The 17,611-nt window shown below is 39.8% G+C and overlaps 4 protein-coding genes across 4 annotated transcripts; 2 read left to right on the forward strand and 2 right to left on the reverse strand.

Moving 5' to 3' along the window:
* Window positions 1-2,254: 2,254 nt before the first annotated feature.
* LOC121748838 (R3H domain-containing protein 2-like) lies at window positions 2,255-5,350 on the reverse strand. Its single transcript, XM_042143373.1, has 5 exons — window positions 5,190-5,350; window positions 4,966-5,116; window positions 3,085-3,700; window positions 2,670-2,946; window positions 2,255-2,598 (listed from the first exon to the last, which is right to left on the reverse strand). The coding sequence occupies exons 2-5, from the start codon at window positions 5,102-5,104 to the stop codon at window positions 2,545-2,547; spliced, it is 1,086 nt and encodes a 361-aa protein (XP_041999307.1). The 5' UTR covers window positions 5,105-5,116; window positions 5,190-5,350; the 3' UTR covers window positions 2,255-2,544.
* A 4,054-nt stretch (window positions 5,351-9,404) lies between these two features.
* Window positions 9,405-12,018, forward strand: LOC121748354 (bZIP transcription factor 17-like). The gene is made up of 2 exons (XM_042142658.1): window positions 9,405-11,259; window positions 11,431-12,018. The coding sequence occupies exons 1-2, from the start codon at window positions 9,498-9,500 to the stop codon at window positions 11,880-11,882; spliced, it is 2,214 nt and encodes a 737-aa protein (XP_041998592.1). The 5' UTR covers window positions 9,405-9,497; the 3' UTR covers window positions 11,883-12,018.
* LOC121748355 (psbP domain-containing protein 6, chloroplastic-like) lies at window positions 11,999-13,560 on the reverse strand. The gene is made up of 3 exons (XM_042142659.1): window positions 13,197-13,560; window positions 12,430-12,746; window positions 11,999-12,286 (listed from the first exon to the last, which is right to left on the reverse strand). The coding sequence occupies exons 1-3, from the start codon at window positions 13,483-13,485 to the stop codon at window positions 12,116-12,118; spliced, it is 777 nt and encodes a 258-aa protein (XP_041998593.1). The 5' UTR covers window positions 13,486-13,560; the 3' UTR covers window positions 11,999-12,115.
* A 457-nt stretch (window positions 13,561-14,017) lies between these two features.
* LOC121748237 (exocyst complex component SEC15A-like) lies at window positions 14,018-17,507 on the forward strand. The gene is made up of 2 exons (XM_042142468.1): window positions 14,018-14,321; window positions 14,945-17,507. Exon 2 carries the CDS (start codon window positions 14,970-14,972, stop codon window positions 17,337-17,339), a length of 2,370 nt encoding a protein of 789 aa, XP_041998402.1. The 5' UTR covers window positions 14,018-14,321; window positions 14,945-14,969; the 3' UTR covers window positions 17,340-17,507.
* The last annotated feature ends 104 nt before the right edge of the window (window positions 17,508-17,611 follow it).

Raw genomic sequence — 17,611 nt, forward strand, 5'->3', positions numbered from 1 at the left:
TGCAGGTTCCATTTTGTCAATAATTCAGTTTGATGAACTACTAAAGTTGAATCCCTAAATCATAAAAAGGTGCTTCTTGCTTACATATGGTGTTGGAAGATGTTTTTTTTTATAAAATCTTGCTAAGATTAGTGATGCTTGATTATACACTGGTTTAGTGTAGTTTGATTAGTCAGTAAGGCTGGATAACTCAATAACTCTTACAGGGCATGCTAGTTTATTTCACTGCATCTGTGTGCTGATTCGCCTTCATCTTCCTCGTCTGCTAGAATGCTTATCACGGTTCGTATCTGATTGTGAACACGTATAATGTGTAGTAGCAAAGCATGAACTGCATCATCCACATGTATCCTGCCATTGATTGTTGATAATCCTCTGCTCAAATCTTTGTTGCTTCGCTTCTAGCGTATGATGAGCTTGCTTATAAGTCTGCTTTGTTAGAATACATCCCCTAACTTATGTGACTGTAAGATTTAAAAATAAGATGAATTATGTGAGCTGACATTATCCAGCTTGTAAATTGCTTCAAGATAGACTTCCTATATTCATTACTCCCTTAATCTATGCTTCTGAATAAACTCTGCTCCTATATAGAAGAGACAACGAGTGTATATGGGTATCCATTAAGCTAAACATGCATTGGTGATAATGAAATACTAGATGTGATGTTGAGTTTTGACAGATATGATATTTGAAAGCTACAACTTTATCAAAGACAATGGATGTAATCGATCCATGCCCTGTTGCCTCATATAAAGTGGAGGGGGTATATATATTTATGTGAATCCATCACACATTATGTGCTTTGGAAATATGAGATGTTAGTATGATGATAGTTTTGATAAATAGATAACTATCAATGACAATTGATCTAATCGATCCATTCCTTTGAGTAAACCCTGCTCTTGTAGAATGTCTCCAACGCCACGTCGTCCCTTTTCAAGTACTAGTACCATTTTTTAGACAGCTTCAAATTGCCATATCTTATAGTATAAATAATGTGTATTGGTGATAAGGACATAGTACTACATTGTACAAGATCCAAAATTCTGATTTATTGGTTACTTACGTTGCACGAGAATGTGTTGATGGAGTTATGAAGCAGCACATAGATTTTGATGAAATTGAGATTTACTCTAAGCAAAGCGTGGAATAATGTGAGTAGTTTATTGATCGAATATCCAAATATATAAAAGTAAAGTCCAGTGGAGAATGTGAAGCTGCATCTCTTAGTAGATGTTTGTTTAAATAAAAACTATAAAGGCAAGGCGTGGCGTGGCGCCGGCTTATACGACCGGCATGATTATTGGTTCAAGTTACTTCACCAAACACATCCCATCCCATCTGCTGCGCACTTATTTTTATTTAATTTAATTTAATCCACCAATTAAAAAACATAAAGACATAAGTGCAATTTCAAACCTGGTTCGCCACTCCGACCACACGTTTTGCAAGTCTTTTAAATTGTATGCAAATAATTACACAATTTTACAACCACCTATGTACATATTATTGTCCTAAAAAACTAGTACTGCATATTATGGAAAATCTGGATTTCAGTCGCATTTTTTAATTAACATATTCACACTTCGTTTTTGACAATGAACATAAGGATCTGGTTTCGTAACTTGTGCTTCATGCATGTATTTAATAAACTAATTGTACTTAAATTATAGCCTGAAAAATTAATCCCATCTTCATTTGTTCGAACTGAAAATTATTAGTATAAATTTAATTTCTATGTAGTTTTGTTGTTTCTTAAATAGTCTTGAGTTACAATTTTAGACAGATTAAAAGAGTTTTTGTTGATTTCTCACCATTTAAAGAAATATTTTAGATTTTTTGCTGCCTATTTCTCTCTCGGCATATCCTTAGATTGGAAGCTCATCTTTTTCAAAACACACCAGTCAACGTAGGTGGCTAATTATGTATTTACTCCATAATAGTTTAAATTCATGATAAAAGGTCCATAATATCAACATTTGGACTATAACCACCCTGATATATTATTGATGCAGAGGTATGCTACTTCTGTTCAAACATGTATCTAGTGTAGTATACTATGATTGTACTTTACCAAGGTACAATGTAATAAAACGATCATATTTTGTGACAAGAAAATCCGATAAAATCATCTGTTGGGCTAATTTAAATATGATCTAATACTAGTAAGTATTAATTGATTATACAATTACTAACTATTCATACTAGAAGCAGTCTCATTGTAAAGGAAGTTAGTTGGAACACACAAGACTTTCATGAAGATACTCGACGTCTCTACAAATCTGGCAACGCACAATACAATACAATACAATACAGACGAATTTATCCAAATAAGAAATATCTGCAACATGAATAGAGATTTGGTCTCTCCCGATAAGCAAATTAACTTGGTACAATACTTAAGTTTTCTGCCACAACCTTACAACAAATGGACAAGAATCAACACAAGGAAACTAAATCACAGGACAAAGTTCGATTGTTGTTCCACACTATAACCTAAATGACCTCTCTCCCTATGGTTCCCCAGCCAAATTCCAACTGTCATCGATGGTTCTGTGAGTAATCGAAACTCAGAGGCTGCTGGCAGAAGGGAGCCTGGTATATACAATGAATTAGTCATATACAGTATGTTTCAATAATAATAGACAAGAGGAGTGGAAGCCTACCTGAAAAAAGCCATGTCTTAGTTGATCATATGATTGTGCATACATCATGGACTGAGTTGGCCATTGCACATACAAGGCCTCAGTAGAAGCGGGATTTAACCCCATGGCACAGTAAGGGCCCATCACATGGTTTCCATAGTTTATAGAACCTTGAGGTGCTGCCATCTGACCATGATGGGGAAATACAGAATCATAATGGACGAGCGGAGGCTGGAATTTCTGCATATTGAAAGGTGCTGGGTTGAAGTTCTGGTTGTTCGGGAGGCTCCTAACATATCTGTATCATGTATCACAAAGGCAAAAATGTAACAGTCAAGGTTTACATTGACAATCTGTTTAGCAGTGAAACAGGAAACTTCTAGAGAGAAAATCAACCATAATATCTTCTGGTCAATAACTACCAATAACAAATTACCTGTCATAACTGCGATCATAATCAGGGTCGGTTCGGTCCTTTTCCCTGTCCCTAAGAATGGCTACTCTAGAAGAATTACCTACTTCCCTGAAGAAGGGGCTTCTATCCATATCAATAGCAAGGTTTCGAGAAACTTCATTCTCATTTATAATCAAATTCCTTCTATCAGAAGCAACCTGGAAAGATGTATCTTCTGACTCGGAACTACTTGGACTGCTAAATATACGAGCCCTTGCTCTGTCGTACTCCTCCTTCCTCTCTTCCACGGATCTCACCGGACTGCGTTTAAGCCCCAGTTCATTGGAGTTATTTGAGGAGCCTTTAGGTCTCGGTCGTATGACAATCTTAAGTTGATCAAGTTTGTCATTTTCTGACTTTTTAGCTGGTACATCAGATAAGCAAACAGCGGGAGACTTACTCTCTGCTTTCTTTATAACCAGAATCCGGATTCCTTGGCCATCCACAGAACTATCCAGAACCATAGTCTGCAAACCATAGTGTTGGGCAACCCGGTGAGCAGCAAGACGAAGGTATGAAGTTGGGAAGTGCGGAAACTCAAACTGCTGAATATCAGAACTCTGCAGGAACTTCTGTATATCAAGCTCCATTCGTAGAACTGAAATTCATGTTCACAAAATTATGATCATATACTGGTGTTGATCAAAAGTTCAAGCAAAAGGAAAAGCCATAATATCATAGTAACGACTGCGTATGCACACTTTCTGTTGCAGTAGAAGGAAGGAGATTATCTATCAATGGAGGGTATAATATAGAAAAGCTACATGCAATAGAAAATAAGCCAATACAAAGAGTTTATCTGCTACAAGCCTACAATGGGCCTGCAGTCACCCAGATTACCTGCTACATGATTTCCACCCACTTCTATCAAGTAGAAACGGGACCTTTTATTGATGACAATATAGCAATTTTATTCCTATAGTTCATCTTTTGTGAAATAATTATTGGAAAGTCTTCTAAGAATGTAAAGTAGCTTCAAGTCTTGGCCATTTAGTTCAACCGTTCAAGTGTATCTATGGAGATCCTAGAACAGATCTTCTCGCTCTGGATTTGGAAAACAAATTGGCTTGTATCATGCCTAAACATATACCTACTGTTACACAAGCAAGGTTCAAGATTTTCTATACGCCACTATCGGTGTGCGTTTTCCATTTAAATATCGTTTTTCCTCTATTTTGTTTTAACTTTTATTTTATTCAGTTTTGATATCTCTTTTCTTAATCCTTGTATTCACTTTTAATGTCTTCTCTTTTTCAATTGATAAATGAACAAAAATTTAAATGCCACGGACTTGAACCCAAGACAATTGGCATCAGACATCAACCGCGGAAATTCAATTCATCAATTTAAGCCCTATATCTATCTTTGTAAGTTTTTAAACTGAATTGTTTCAGAAGAACCTCAAATTGATAGTAATATTTTAAATCAAAGCTCTTGAGAAAATGATATGTAAGTATGTTTTGGCTGTCAATAAGTTCAAGTTTCTTCACAAAACCAACTACGAAATAAATCTAATCGCAAACAGACAAGCTAATTAGTTCTAGCAATTCATTCAGATTCCACACTTATGCCATACAAGATTCAGAATGGGATAATCCCTAATTTACTATTTCAGCTCAAATTAACTCAAAACTCAGATTTCTAAACCCAGATCTACATCAATTTGGCACTAAATTCTCCTATTACAAAGGATTCAACAAAGTTACCTCATATACATAGCTCATCTATCCTAAATAGATCTTAGTCGCAGCTACATATACAAATATGCAAACATCCCTAAAGCACAACCAAAAGGTGAATAAAGAAAACAAAAACAAACGCATAATTGATTCAATTGAAAGAAAAAGGGAGACAGGCACTAACTAGTTAGCCGATGACGAGGGTTCTGGAGAGCCTCGACGAGGAACGGATCCACCATCGAAACGTAGGGCGGCGGCGCCTGGTGCTCCTCATCGACCGGCTTCCGCTCCGATTCAGCCGCCGATTGCGAAGTCAAATCCATAATCCCAAAAATCTACAGAAAAATTGTTGAAAACTACCTAGATTATGGTAGCGATAGACGAGAATTTAGTAATAAAAGAACATACGGTGACTCCTCCGGCGCGCAGCGATGGGAGAGAGAAGGAAGAAAAAATTGAGAAAAGGGAAACCCTTTTCTCGAATTTTCCCTTTGGGTAATTTCCTTCCCACCAATGGAAGAGAGTGGAAAAGGAGAATAATGGGGCGGATTTATATGGAATTTTTCAGCTGCGTGTTTTGGGGTTTGGATTTCGCTTTAGGTTTTATTTATAAATCCACAAATTTTGACTAAAGTGTGGGCTTTGTGGGCAGCACTTAATGGATTATTTTTATTTTTATAATTGGATTTTGGAGATTTTGTTTAATTGGAATATTGTGCAGAGTGTCACGGGACATGTGATCATATTAGTAACTAAATGTATTTAATACTTATGACATACAAAATGAAAGAATTTTTTTTAGAAAACGGTGATGATAATAAGAACACTGATATTGGTATGTATTGATAACAATATTTGTGTCATAAAATAATACTAGGAATTGTGATATTTCCTTCTTCCATAAAAATAGATATTTTTTGAACTATATAAGTTTTAATATATAATTGGTAATACAGAAAAAATAGAAAAAATGATTAGAGTATTATATTTTATTATAAGAAATTATTTAAAATTGAAGTGAACTATTTTAGACTAAAAAAAGGTTGACAGAGGAAGTATTGCTTAATTGCAAGAATGATATAGTATACACGAGAATGATATTCAAGTTGAAGGAAAACGACATTAAATAAGGTGTAAATTTATATGAGCACTGATTGACAATGATAAGAATAAGAGGACAATGATATTGGTCCTGTGAATTTATATTTTATAGTAATATGCAGAATAATTGATTCTAATTTTTGACTTGTAGATGTAATGAATCCATTGATAAGAATTATCAGATGACATCATATTTTAGATTTTTAAATAATTTACTGATTCGCACCAAGTTTTATTTTTTTATAAACAATTAGGATATCCAAATATTCGATTATTTAAGGGATATTGTCATAATGACGCCAATATAACATTTTTTTTAAAATTATTTTTTTCCACGAACTTTGAACTTAACATATAATATAATGAACTTAAATAATCATTGAATTTTTTCGACCTGATCTTAAGAGCATTAGCAATAGGGCCTAGCCACCACCTAGCATGACCGCGGTCGAGAAGGGCCCTATTGCAACAACTGAGCCATGGGGGAAGGGGAGGGGAGCTTGCCGGTCGCTGGGCGCTAGCTTGGCGCCTATTGCACACCGAGCGACCGCCCAGCCATAATTTTAATTTATTTTTATTTTTTATTTTTTTTTTATTTCTAATCTATATATACAAATCATTATACTTCAAATTTTTAATAATATTTGATAAACATCAACAATTAAAATGAATTAAATTAGAGGGCTTTTAAGAAGGCTGTTGGGAGGGCTTTGGGAAGGGCGTAGAGAACAGCTGGGTTGTGGGAATGATTTTGATGATGTGACATGAGGAATTTGTAGTTGAGTTGTGTGAAGGGTATTGCTATTGCTAATGCTCTTATGTATATAATAACAAACGAAATGCAATCGAATTTTGTTGCTGGTAGAAAAAATTCAATGACTATTTAAATTTGTGATATTATTGTCAAGTTTAGAATCTGTAAATAAACAAATTTCTAAAAATTTTTGTATACTCCCCCCGTCCCATAGAAATAGGTCATTTGATATGAGCATCAGTTTTAATGCATAATTGATAAAGTAAGAGAGAATAATAAAAAATAGTTGAAATTGTGCAGTGAATAGTGATGCCTATAAATAATAAAGTGAAGGAGAAAGAGAAAAATGTTGTCATAAATGGATATGGACTATTTGTATGAGATGGACGAAAAAAGAAATACTTCTTTCGTCCCACAAGAATATGCACTCTTTCCTTTTTAGTTCGTCCCACAAGAATATGCACTTTTCAATTTTGGAAACTCTTTTATTTCTAATGAGGTAAGACCTATTCCCCACTAACAAACTTTAATTACTTTTTCTTTACCTTTTTCTTACTTTATCAATTTTGCACTAAAACTCGTGTCAAATTCAAAGTGCATATTCTTTAAGAATATAGAGAGTATAACCTATTTCTATGGGAACGAGGGAGAAATTAAAAACCAATATCCCATTATTTAATTATGGATACTCTAATACATATACAAGTAATACAACTCACCGCACACACTTCCGTATTTTACTAATTTTTGAAGAGCACGAGGCACGGTAATAGCCCAGCAATAGCCCAGCCATAGCCCAGCCACAAACTCCTCCTGCCACGTCATCAATACTAAAAATCCTCCTGCCACATCAGAAATAGCCCAGCCATAGCCTAGCCATATCATAAATAGCCCAGCCACATCAATAGCCACATCACTAATAACACAATATACGGAATTTAATTCACGAGACATATACGGGAAACATTAATAATACTATTTTAATTTTAAAAAAAGTACAATATATTAAAAAAGTACAATAAATTTAGAAAAGTACTAAAATTTTAAAAAAGTACATTAATAATAAAATTTACATTAGGGTTCAGTACATTTTACAAAATTACATAAATAAAAAAAAACTAACTCCGAGCAGTCCTCCGCGCCCATAACTCTTCAATTAAATCCTTTTGGAGTCGAATATGAGCTTCCGTTTGACGCATGTCGGCATGTGCTTGGAGGAGGCCGGCTTCATCGTGAGGCACCCCACTCCGTGCGTTGGGGACGGCCACGCCGTGGCTTGGACCGGCTTCATTATCTTCGTTGGCCCAATCCGTCAGTTGTACACCTTCATCTTCGACAATCATGTTGTGCATGATAATACAGGCGTACATTATATCAGCAATGCAGTTGACGTGCCACAAACGCGTTGGACCCCTAACCGCCGCCCATCAAGCCTGGAGCACACCAAATGAGCGCTCCACGTCCTTGCGCGCGGACTCCTGTCGTGCCGCAAAGTAGGCCTTCTTCTCATCTCCTGGGCATCGGATCGTCTTCACAAAGACGGGCCACCTAGGGTATATCCCATCCGCCAAGTAGTAGCCCATATCATGCCGGTTGCCGTTGGTGACAAAACTGATGGCCGGACCGACGCCCTGACACTGCTCGTTGAATAGGGGCGACGAGTTGAGGACGTTTAGGTTGTTGTTCGAACCGGCTATCCCAAAATACGCATGTCAAATCCACAGCCGGTAATCAGCTACGGCCTCGAGGATCATCGTGGGATTCTTTCCCTTGTACCCGGTCGTGTAGAACCCCTTCCAGGCAGCGGGACAGTTCCTCCACTCCCAATGCATACAATCTATGCTGCCTAACATTCCCGGGAACCCATGCTGCTCCCCATGCATCCTTCCCAGATCCCGGCAATCTTCGCGGGTAGGCTTGCGGAGATACTGATCACCGAATACTTCAATCACGGCTTGACAGAAATACTTCAAACATTCCAGGGAAGTCGTCTCACCGATGTGGAGGCACTCGTCCCACATGTCTGCCGCGCCGCCGTAAGCCAACTGCCGGATTGCCGCAGTGCACTTTTGAATTGGTGTGTGGCCGGGTTTGCCAGCAGCATCGTGCCTGAAGCGGAAATACAGATATCGCTGCTCCAAGGCGTTAACAATACGCATAAACATGGCTCTGCTCATCCTAAAACGTCGTCTGAAAATGTTGGTGTTGAACCGCGGCTCCTCTGCGAAGTAGTCTTCGTATAGGCGCTGATGTGCAGCTACGTGATCACGATCAATCGCTTGTCGGCGATGGACAACTGGCCGAGGTCGAGGTACCGCCGGCTGCAAGGCTCTTTGCATCCATTGGTCTATCCCGCGGTTGGTATATGCCTCAAACGCTTCGGCCATTCTACGTTCGCACTCCTCAGCGTCCCCCCACTACCTCCACTACCATCACCCGCGTTACTCATTTCTCGGTGTTGATCTTGTATAGAAATTAAGATAGAGAGAGTACTCGTCAATACAAGTGGTGCGAATGAAAATGAAGTGCAAATCGTGTATATATAGTGTCGGGAAAATTAAAAAAAAAAAAAAACCGCTGGGCGATGCGCTGCCGACGCTGCAATGGCGCCGAGCGGATCGCCCAGCGCCCGTCGACCGCCTAGCGCTAGGCGATTTTTAATTTCGAAAAACCGCTCGGCGGTTTTCGGAGGCTGCAATGGTTCGCCTAGCGACCGCCTAGCGCCGGCGCTCGGCTAGGCGATGCGCTAGGCGCCATTGTGGATAGCCTAAAAACCGAGCCAACAAGATAATCCTTCCAAATCACTTAAAATCCCCAATTCAACCCTAAAAGTCCAATCTTTCTCCAAATTCTCAAAAATCATGGCCGACGCCACAGTGATTTCCGACGATCTTCCGCCCGAACATATCACTGATTTGGATTACGGCCTTTCGGTTCCGCCGTTTGACTCCGCCTTCTTTCCCCAGCAGTTGATCGATGATGGTGGCGCCATTGGTGGTGAAAATCATGTTGTCGACGATTTCGATTTAGATTTTTCCTTTGAAGATCTCTTCATTCCATCCGCCGAAGAGCTCGACGACCTCCTCCCTATCCAGTTTCAGGAGTTCGGAGACGGAGCTAATCTCCCGCAATTTCAGTCGAATGCCAACCAATTGGACGCTGTTTTCAAAACAAATTGTCCAGAACTGCGTCGCGGTTCCGGCGATCACAGCTCCGATGGGTCCGGGGTTCTAGATTCGGGGTCGTCGCAATTGGAGTCTCATCAGATTTCCGGTTATCTCAATATTCCATCAGAATCGGACGGATCGAATGGAGGAACTTCTGAAAATTGCTGCAGTGGAGTGAACGTGTCGGATTGTCCTTCGCCGGAAACGAGGGCTTCGGGGAATTGCGGCTGTAATGTCTCTGAGGACTCCAATGATCGTGCTGCAAATTCGGTGAGTTCTTCTCCGCATATGAATAAGAGGTCGACTAGAATTGGTGTTGTTGATCAGAAAATAGAGCCGCCTAAAATCAATGTTAGTAGCTCTTTATTGAAAAGGAAAAAGGGTTGTGAAGAGTTGCCTAATAATAATGTGGATCCCAGGATTAAGCTTAGAAAATCTAACTGTAACTCAGAAATTAACCCAAATGTTGAGGCGAGTGATGAAGACGAGAAAAGGAAGGTGAGGTTGATAAGAAATAGAGAGAGTGCCCAATTATCAAGACAGAGGAAGAAGAATTATGTTGAGGAGTTAGAGGAGAAGGTGAAGATGATGAATTCAACGATTCTAGACTTAAACTCGAAGATTTCATATTTTATGGCGGAAAATGCGACTCTCCGGCAGCAAATGAGTGGTGGTGCAGTCCCACCTTCTCCAATGGCGCCTCCTCCACCTGGGATGTATCCAGCGATGATGTATCCATGGATGATGTATGCTCCACCTTATATGGTGAAACCACAAGGGTCTCAAGTGCCTTTGGTGCCTATCCCTAAGTTGAAACCTAAGCCAGCATCACAAATGCCCAAGTCAAATATGAAGGCCGAGGGCAAGAAACAATCGGGGCTAAAGACGAAAAAGGTTGCTGGCATCAGTTTTCTTGGTTTGTTGTTTTTCATCATGTTATTTGGAGTATTGGCACCAATGATCAACGTGAGGTATGGAGAAGTCAGGGAGACATTAAAAGGTGGGGAAAGCTATGCTGGAGGTGGGTTCTATGAGAAACAACATGGGAGGGTTTTGATGGTGAATGCTAGTGAGGCTGATGGAAGATACAGTAGAAGCCTGCGATGTGATCATGATAAACCTATTGTTGATGGTTGTATTCAATTCCGTAATGAGAGTGACCCTCTTGTTGCGTCATTATATGTTCCCAGAAATGATAAGCTTGTAAAGATAGATGGTAACTTGATTATACATTCAGTTTTGGCGAGTGAGAAAGCCTTGTCCTCTCATAAGATTGGTGGTGATGAGACTGGTAGTGCAGTTCCCGGAGCTCTAGTTCCTTCTAGCACGGTTCCCGGTGTCCGAATAAATGGTGCTAGGCTTCCCCAACTACCGGCTCTTGGTTCTGGCTCGGCTGACAAGGATATCAGGAAACCAGATGTCAAGATTCAGCAATGGTTTCGTGAAGGCCTTTCTGGTAACTATCGTCTTTCCTCAACCTGTGATACCTCAGTCATATGCATTATGTCAAAATGAATCTTGAACCATATTTCTTTATTCCTTTGGGGTTTTTCTTCTTATGCTTGGAAAACTTGTTTGGTTACCTTATTCCTCGATTAATACAAGCTCTCGTATTCTCCATTTTCAGGGCCAATGTTAAGCTCAGGTATGTGTACTGAAGTTTTCCAGTTTGATGTATCACCGGCTGCTACATCAGGAGCCATAGTTTCTGCCACCACTGCCAGAAACATATCCGAACAGCGAAACCACAACCTCACACACATCAACAAGGCAACGAGTCGTAGAATCCTTCGTGGTCTTCCAGTACCACTTCCTGAATCCTCTCATAACATTTCCAGACCACACAAAGGAAGAAATTCACAGAAAGAGAACTTGAAAGGTATCAGTTCTTCATCTTCAATGGTGGTTTCGGTGCTTGTAGATCCTAGAGAGGCGGGTGAGGCCGATATGGATGGTGTGATGGGGAAGAAGTCCCACCAGAGAATTTCTGTCGTTGTCTTGATTGACAGCGTCAAGTATGTCACTTATTCATGCATCCTTCCGTTTAAGAGTTCTGCTCCTTATCTAGTAGCTACTTGATAGTGAAAATAGGGCCAGTGTTTTACAAATCATTTGTTTCCAGTGAGTTAGTTCTTAGATTGTACAAATAACTTATTTCCCATGTATTATCTCACAAATCATTATCTATTGGAGTATTTTGATGAAAATTTGTCAATGTATATTGTCTCAAAACATATATTTGAGTGACAGTTTAACAAAACACCTCAAAAGAAGAAAGGTTTCAAGTATTCTTTTCTCCAACATCAAAGGCTTTACACTTCAAAGGAATCAAGAATTGCTTGCAGGGTTTTCTCTGACGATGGCCACTGCTTGTCGTTGGCGCTGGCGACAAAGAGGATGACGGTGTTCCCCTTTGCCGTCGCCTTTGCAAGATTGTGCGATCCCGTGAGAGCATATGGAGTATCAAGCACATACTTGTAGTACTGCAATAAAACCAGAAGCAAAAACACTTCAAATCTTTCAACTTCACAAGAGAAAAAAAACTGATAATCAAAGCTTCTTCATCATACTACACTCTCCACTAAGCAAAATAAGCATTTGGAGAAGAAGAAGAAGACGAAGGTACCGTCTGATCGCCTCGTTTCTCGATGGAGGTTTTGACGAGCTCATCGGGGTCTAGAGTGTTCCCGGTGACAAACGGGCCAAGAGAGGCAATGACCTTATCTGGGGTCCCAATATCTTCAATTGTTGCATTAGGCTTGTTTGTGAGCCTTATGAGGGGAGATGCCACCACCTGGATTTTCCCCTGCTTCTCATCTTCGAATTTGACCTCGATCCACGGCTCTGCACACTTGGGCTGGCAATAGTTCCCAGACAGTATGTTTGCTATCCTCATCTGCTTCCATGTTGGTGGCAGGATGAACTTGTAGGGCTGTACATTTCCTGCACCCAACTATATTCAGAGTTTTTATAAGCAGCACATAGACACAGATGCACGAGACGTAGAAACCACCACCACGAAAACAAAGTGAAACAACATAAAAAGAAACCAAATGCCCTTAAAGAAGATTTGAACTTCCAACTTATTGATGAACGAGAAACGTCTTATCAACTAAGTTGCATTTTATCGTCAAATTGAAACACAATGCATATAGTTTCATCAAATGTAGTAGGTTACATGTGATCATCCTTTTGCAGTTTGCTCAATTTTTTGGTCATGTTCTTGAAATCAAAATATACATTTATACAAACAGGATTTAAAAACCAGTCACTATATGTCTATGTGACAAGTAAAACTCAAATCATTCCTCAAACTTGTCATCATACTATAAAATTTGCAGATTTGTGTAAACAAAATTAACAAATGTGTGTGTGTGTGGATAGAAAGAGTACCTGCACGAAGGGCAGGGGTGTCTTTGGAAGTGGCGGAGAAGAGGACGAAAGAGGGGTTGGCCGGAGAGGGCGGGAGGTAGGATCCCACTTCCACCTCCCTGGCCAGTGAAGGCGGCGGAGGAGAGATGAGGAGTGGGAGTAGAGCAGCTGATCCGTTCAAGAAATCTCTTCTTGAGAGACAAGTGAGGTGCAAGTTGGAATCTTGGGGATGTTTTGGAGAGAGTTTGAAGGAGGAGAGAGGAGTGGAGAATGATGGAGTTGGGCTGAATAGAGAAGAAATTGCTGCCATGTTTGAGGTTTGGGAGAGAGATTGTGAGATTGTGGAGATGGTTGGGCAGTTGGAATATGGATCTTGGATTTTGTTTATCCATTTTAGATGAAGTTATGGCTGCATTTCATTTAAAATAAAATAAAGGAAAAGAAAAAGACTTTAGCATAAAAATCCTCCCTTCATGTCTCTGAGTTTGACTCTCCATAACAATTTTGTTGGACATTTCTTTTGGAAATGAAATTAAGAAAGTGTGTTGAAATGTATAAATAAAGATAATTTTTTTTTGAGATAATAAAGTAGAAGAAGTGAGAGTAAAGTAATAGTAGATGGAGTATTATAAAGTCCAAGTGCTTAAATGTTTTTTTCTTTTTTGTTATAAAGGTAAATGAATCAATAAAATTGGGATATCCCAAAAAATATGTTGGCTTGGTGTTAATAAAAAACGGACGTTGGGTAATTTTATGAGTAGGACTTAGTAATGGAACTATAATATATTTGTATTCTATTAGCTACGGAGTATTTTTTTTCAGTTTGGAGTATTTTGTAGGAGTACTATTTATATTGTGATATCCTTGTTCTGGATTACGCAGGGTAAAGTTTCTTATTTCACATTTAATCCGCATGCTTCAGATTCCAAAAATGGCATTATGGCAAAATCCGCCTAACAATGATTATCCTGAATCCTACTGCACACACACAAACAACATCGACACCAATTAGGCTTTAACATTCGAAGAAAGAAAGAGATACAGAAGGTCTCGCCACGCATTTCTAAAGGGAAAGGGAATTGTGCTGGAATTCGTTTCTTGATTGTGATTGAGATCGAGGGCTTTGATTTTCTTCTACTGTTTCAGGTAAAAATTTGATCTGCTTTTTTTTGGGGAAATTTTGAGTATTTTCTGTACTCTTTCTGTTTTCTTTGATTGGAGTTAGATTGTCTTGTTTTAGTTTGTTTGTTGTTTTATGCTATTTGAATTTGAATTAGCTAGAATTTGGAAAGGAAATGGATCCCATATTAAATTGTGTGTATCGTCCCAAATTTAGTACTCATTTTGGGTTTTTTGAGCTATTTGTCTTGTTCTATTGTGTGCAATTATAGTGAGAAACTTAAAATTTAGAAAGTCAGATTTTTTTTTGTAAATTGGAAGCCATAACCTTAGGGTTCCTTCTTGTTATGTTGCCTTTCCGGTTTAAGGGTTATGTAAAAACAAATTGGAGTTCTGATTCAAAAAGCATGTATTTGGGGTTTTGATCAATGCAGAAAGTTCGAATTTAAAACTTTTTGTTTTTTGGTAAATTGGAAGTCATTATTTTTAAGTTTCTTCTTGTTACGCTGCCTTTGTTTTTTTTGTTAGTTGATCACAATTCTTCGAATTTTGCAGTCTGGATGTAAGTAGTGGAGTGTAAAATTTAATGATAATGTGAACAATAGTAGGAGTTCTAATTCAAGAAGCATATGGACTCTTGATCAATGCAGGTCATTTGACAAGAAAATTTAGAAAATGAGTGGTAGAAATAAGAGAAATGTGACTGAGAACGGTGGGGACACGGGTGAAGACTCAGTTCTTGCAACCTTGGTAAGCAATGGGGATGATATGGGGCCGATGGTTAGGCTTGCATTTGAGACGGGGAAGCCTGAGGCCCTCTTGCAGCAGCTCAAGCACTTGGTTAAGAAGAAGGAAGTTGAAATCGAGGAGCTTTGCAAGCTCCATTATGAGGAATTTATTGTTGCAGTCGATGAGCTACGTGGTGTCTTGGTTGATGCGGAGGAGCTGAAAAGTGAGCTGTCAACTGATAACTCTAGGTTGCAGCAAGTTGGAAGCGCCTTGCTAACGAAGCTCGAGGAGCTTCTTGAGTCTTACTCAATTAAGAAGAATGTGACTGACGCCATTAAGATGTCGAAGTACTGTGTGCAAGTGTTGGACCTCTGTGTGAAGTGTAATAATCACATCTCCGAAGGGCGATTCTATCCAGCTTTGAAAGCTGTTGATTTGATTGAGAAGGATTATTTGCAGAGTATCCCGGCTAAGGCTTTGAAGACGCTGATAGAGAGGAGAATACCTCTGTTGAAATCTCATGTTGAGAAGAAGGTGTGCTCCGAAGTTAACGAGTGGCTAGTTAACATACGGAGCTCTTCAAAGAGTATCGGGCAGACTGCTATACAATATGCTGCATCTGCTCGTCAGAGGGAAGAGGATATGCTGGCTCGTCAAAGGAAAGCTGAGGAGCAAAGCTGCTTGGGTATAGAAGATTTCACCTATGCTTTAGACGTCGAAGAAATTGATGAGAATTCTGTTTTGAAATTTGACCTCACCCCGCTTTATCGAGCATTTCATATCCACAATTGCCTTGGGATCCAAGAGCAGTTTCGTGAGTATTATTACAAGAATCGTCTGCTGCAGCTGAAATCAGACTTGCAAATCTCATCAAACCAGCCTTTTCTTGAATCACATCAGACCTTTTTGGCTCATACTGCTGGTTATTTCATCGTAGAAGATCGAGTTTTGAGGACTGCCGGGGGGTTGCTGTCGCCAACTGAGCTTGACATGATGTGGGAAACGGCTGTGGCTAGGGTGACCGCAGTCTTAGAGGAACAGTTCTCCCAAATGGATGCAGCGAGTCACCTCCTCCTCGTCAAGGACTATGTGACTCTTTTTGGAGCAACGCTGAGGCAATATGGTTATGAAGTTTCTACGATTCTTGAAACTTTAAACAGCAGTCGTGAAAAATACCACGAGCTTCTTCTAGCAGAGTGTCGGCAACAGATCACTGATATATTTGCTAGCGACACATATGAGCAGATGGTGATGAAGAAGGAGTCCGAATACCAGGCGAATGTGCTCCTGTTTCATCTCCAAAGCTCGGATATAATGCCAGCATTCCCATATATTGCTCCATTTTCTTCCATGGTGCCCGACTGCTGTCGCATTGTTCGATCCTTCATCAAGGATTCGGTTAATTACTTGTCTTATGGGGCACAGATGAACTACTTTGACTTCGTTCGCAAGTACCTCGACAAACTCTTGATTGACGTCTTGAACGAGGTCTTGCTCCGGACAATCCACAGCAGCAGCACCGGCGTGTCCCAGGCGATGCAGATCGCTGCCAACATATCTGTTCTAGAGAGAGCCTGTGATTATTTCATCCAGCACGCCGCTCAGCAATGTGGAATCCCAGTGAGGTCGATTGACAGACCACAATGCGGTTTAACGGCCAAGATCGTGCTTAAAACCTTGAGGGACGCCGCTTACATGGCGCTTCTCACTCTGGTGAACTCGAAACTTGACGAGTTCATGAAACTCACGGAGAACGTGAATTGGACGTCCGACGAGGCGACGGGGCTCGGAAATGAGTACGTCAACGAGGTCGTGATATATCTCGAGACGGTCATGTCAACTGCTCAGCAGATCCTACCCTTGGACGCGCTGTACAAAGTCGGGAGTGGCGCTCTTGAACACATATCCAACTCGATTGTGGGGACTTTTCTCAGCGATAGTATTAAGAGGTTCAGTGTTAACGCAGTGATGTCGATCAACATGGACTTGAAGGCGTTGGAAACTTTCGCGGACGAAAGGTTCCACTCGACCGGACTGCATGAGATATACAGCGACGGGAGCTTCCGGAGCTGCTTAGTAGAAGCCAGACAATTGATCAACCTCCTCTTAAGCAGTCAGCCAGAAAACTTTATGAATCCCGTGATAAGAGAAAAGAACTACAATACTTTGGACTATAAAAAGGTGGCTACCATCTGCGAGAAGTACAAGGATTCGGCTGATGGAATCTTTGGCAGCCTTTCGAATAGAGCCTCGAAGCAAAGTGCAAGAAAGAAGTCCATGGAAGTTCTAAAGAAACGACTGAGAGATTTCAACTGAGATATATGTGCAGTGGTTTGGACCGGCTAAAAATTTTTCAAGTATTCCATTAAATCTTTGATTGGATCTCTTTATATCGTCCGTTCTAATATTTTAACAGAATATAGTTTGTCATGGACTATTTATTCTTTTTCTCGTGTTTGACTAAATTAGCATGATTGAGGTCTATTCGTGCATTTGCATCCTACGTTTCAATAGTTAATCTTTACGATACGTAATAGAGTTCTGATGATGACTTATCAGTTTTCACGTGTCTACGTACTGATGAGATA

This window comes from Salvia splendens, chromosome 9 (genome assembly GCF_004379255.2).
Source record: "Salvia splendens isolate huo1 chromosome 9, SspV2, whole genome shotgun sequence".
Classification (NCBI taxonomy): Eukaryota; Viridiplantae; Streptophyta; class Magnoliopsida; order Lamiales; family Lamiaceae; genus Salvia; species Salvia splendens.

What these genes read in the sequence shown, in the direction of transcription:
- LOC121748838 (XM_042143373.1), bottom strand. Translation starts at nt 5,104, where the DNA reads ATGGATTTGACTTCGCAATCGGCGGCTGAATCGGAGCGGAAGCCGGTC. An exon ending in CCCTCGTCATCGGCTAACTA is followed by an intron (nt 3,701 to 4,965) that starts GTTAGTGCCTGT and finishes CATGAATTTCAG; the next exon opens with TTCTACGAATGGAGCTTGAT. An exon ending in TAAGACATGGCTTTTTTCAG is followed by an intron (nt 2,599 to 2,669) that starts GTAGGCTTCCAC and finishes TGTATATACCAG; the next exon opens with GCTCCCTTCTGCCAGCAGCC.
- LOC121748354 (XM_042142658.1), top strand. Translation starts at nt 9,498, where the DNA reads ATGGCCGACGCCACAGTGATTTCCGACGATCTTCCGCCCGAACATATC. An exon ending in GTTTCGTGAAGGCCTTTCTG is followed by an intron (nt 11,260 to 11,430) that starts GTAACTATCGTC and finishes CTCCATTTTCAG; the next exon opens with GGCCAATGTTAAGCTCAGGT.
- LOC121748355 (XM_042142659.1), bottom strand. Translation starts at nt 13,485, where the DNA reads ATGGCAGCAATTTCTTCTCTATTCAGCCCAACTCCATCATTCTCCACT. An exon ending in CACCCCTGCCCTTCGTGCAG is followed by an intron (nt 12,747 to 13,196) that starts GTACTCTTTCTA and finishes AGTTGGGTGCAG; the next exon opens with GAAATGTACAGCCCTACAAG. An exon ending in AGAAACGAGGCGATCAGACG is followed by an intron (nt 12,287 to 12,429) that starts GTACCTTCGTCT and finishes GTTTTATTGCAG; the next exon opens with TACTACAAGTATGTGCTTGA.
- LOC121748237 (XM_042142468.1), top strand. Translation starts at nt 14,970, where the DNA reads ATGAGTGGTAGAAATAAGAGAAATGTGACTGAGAACGGTGGGGACACG.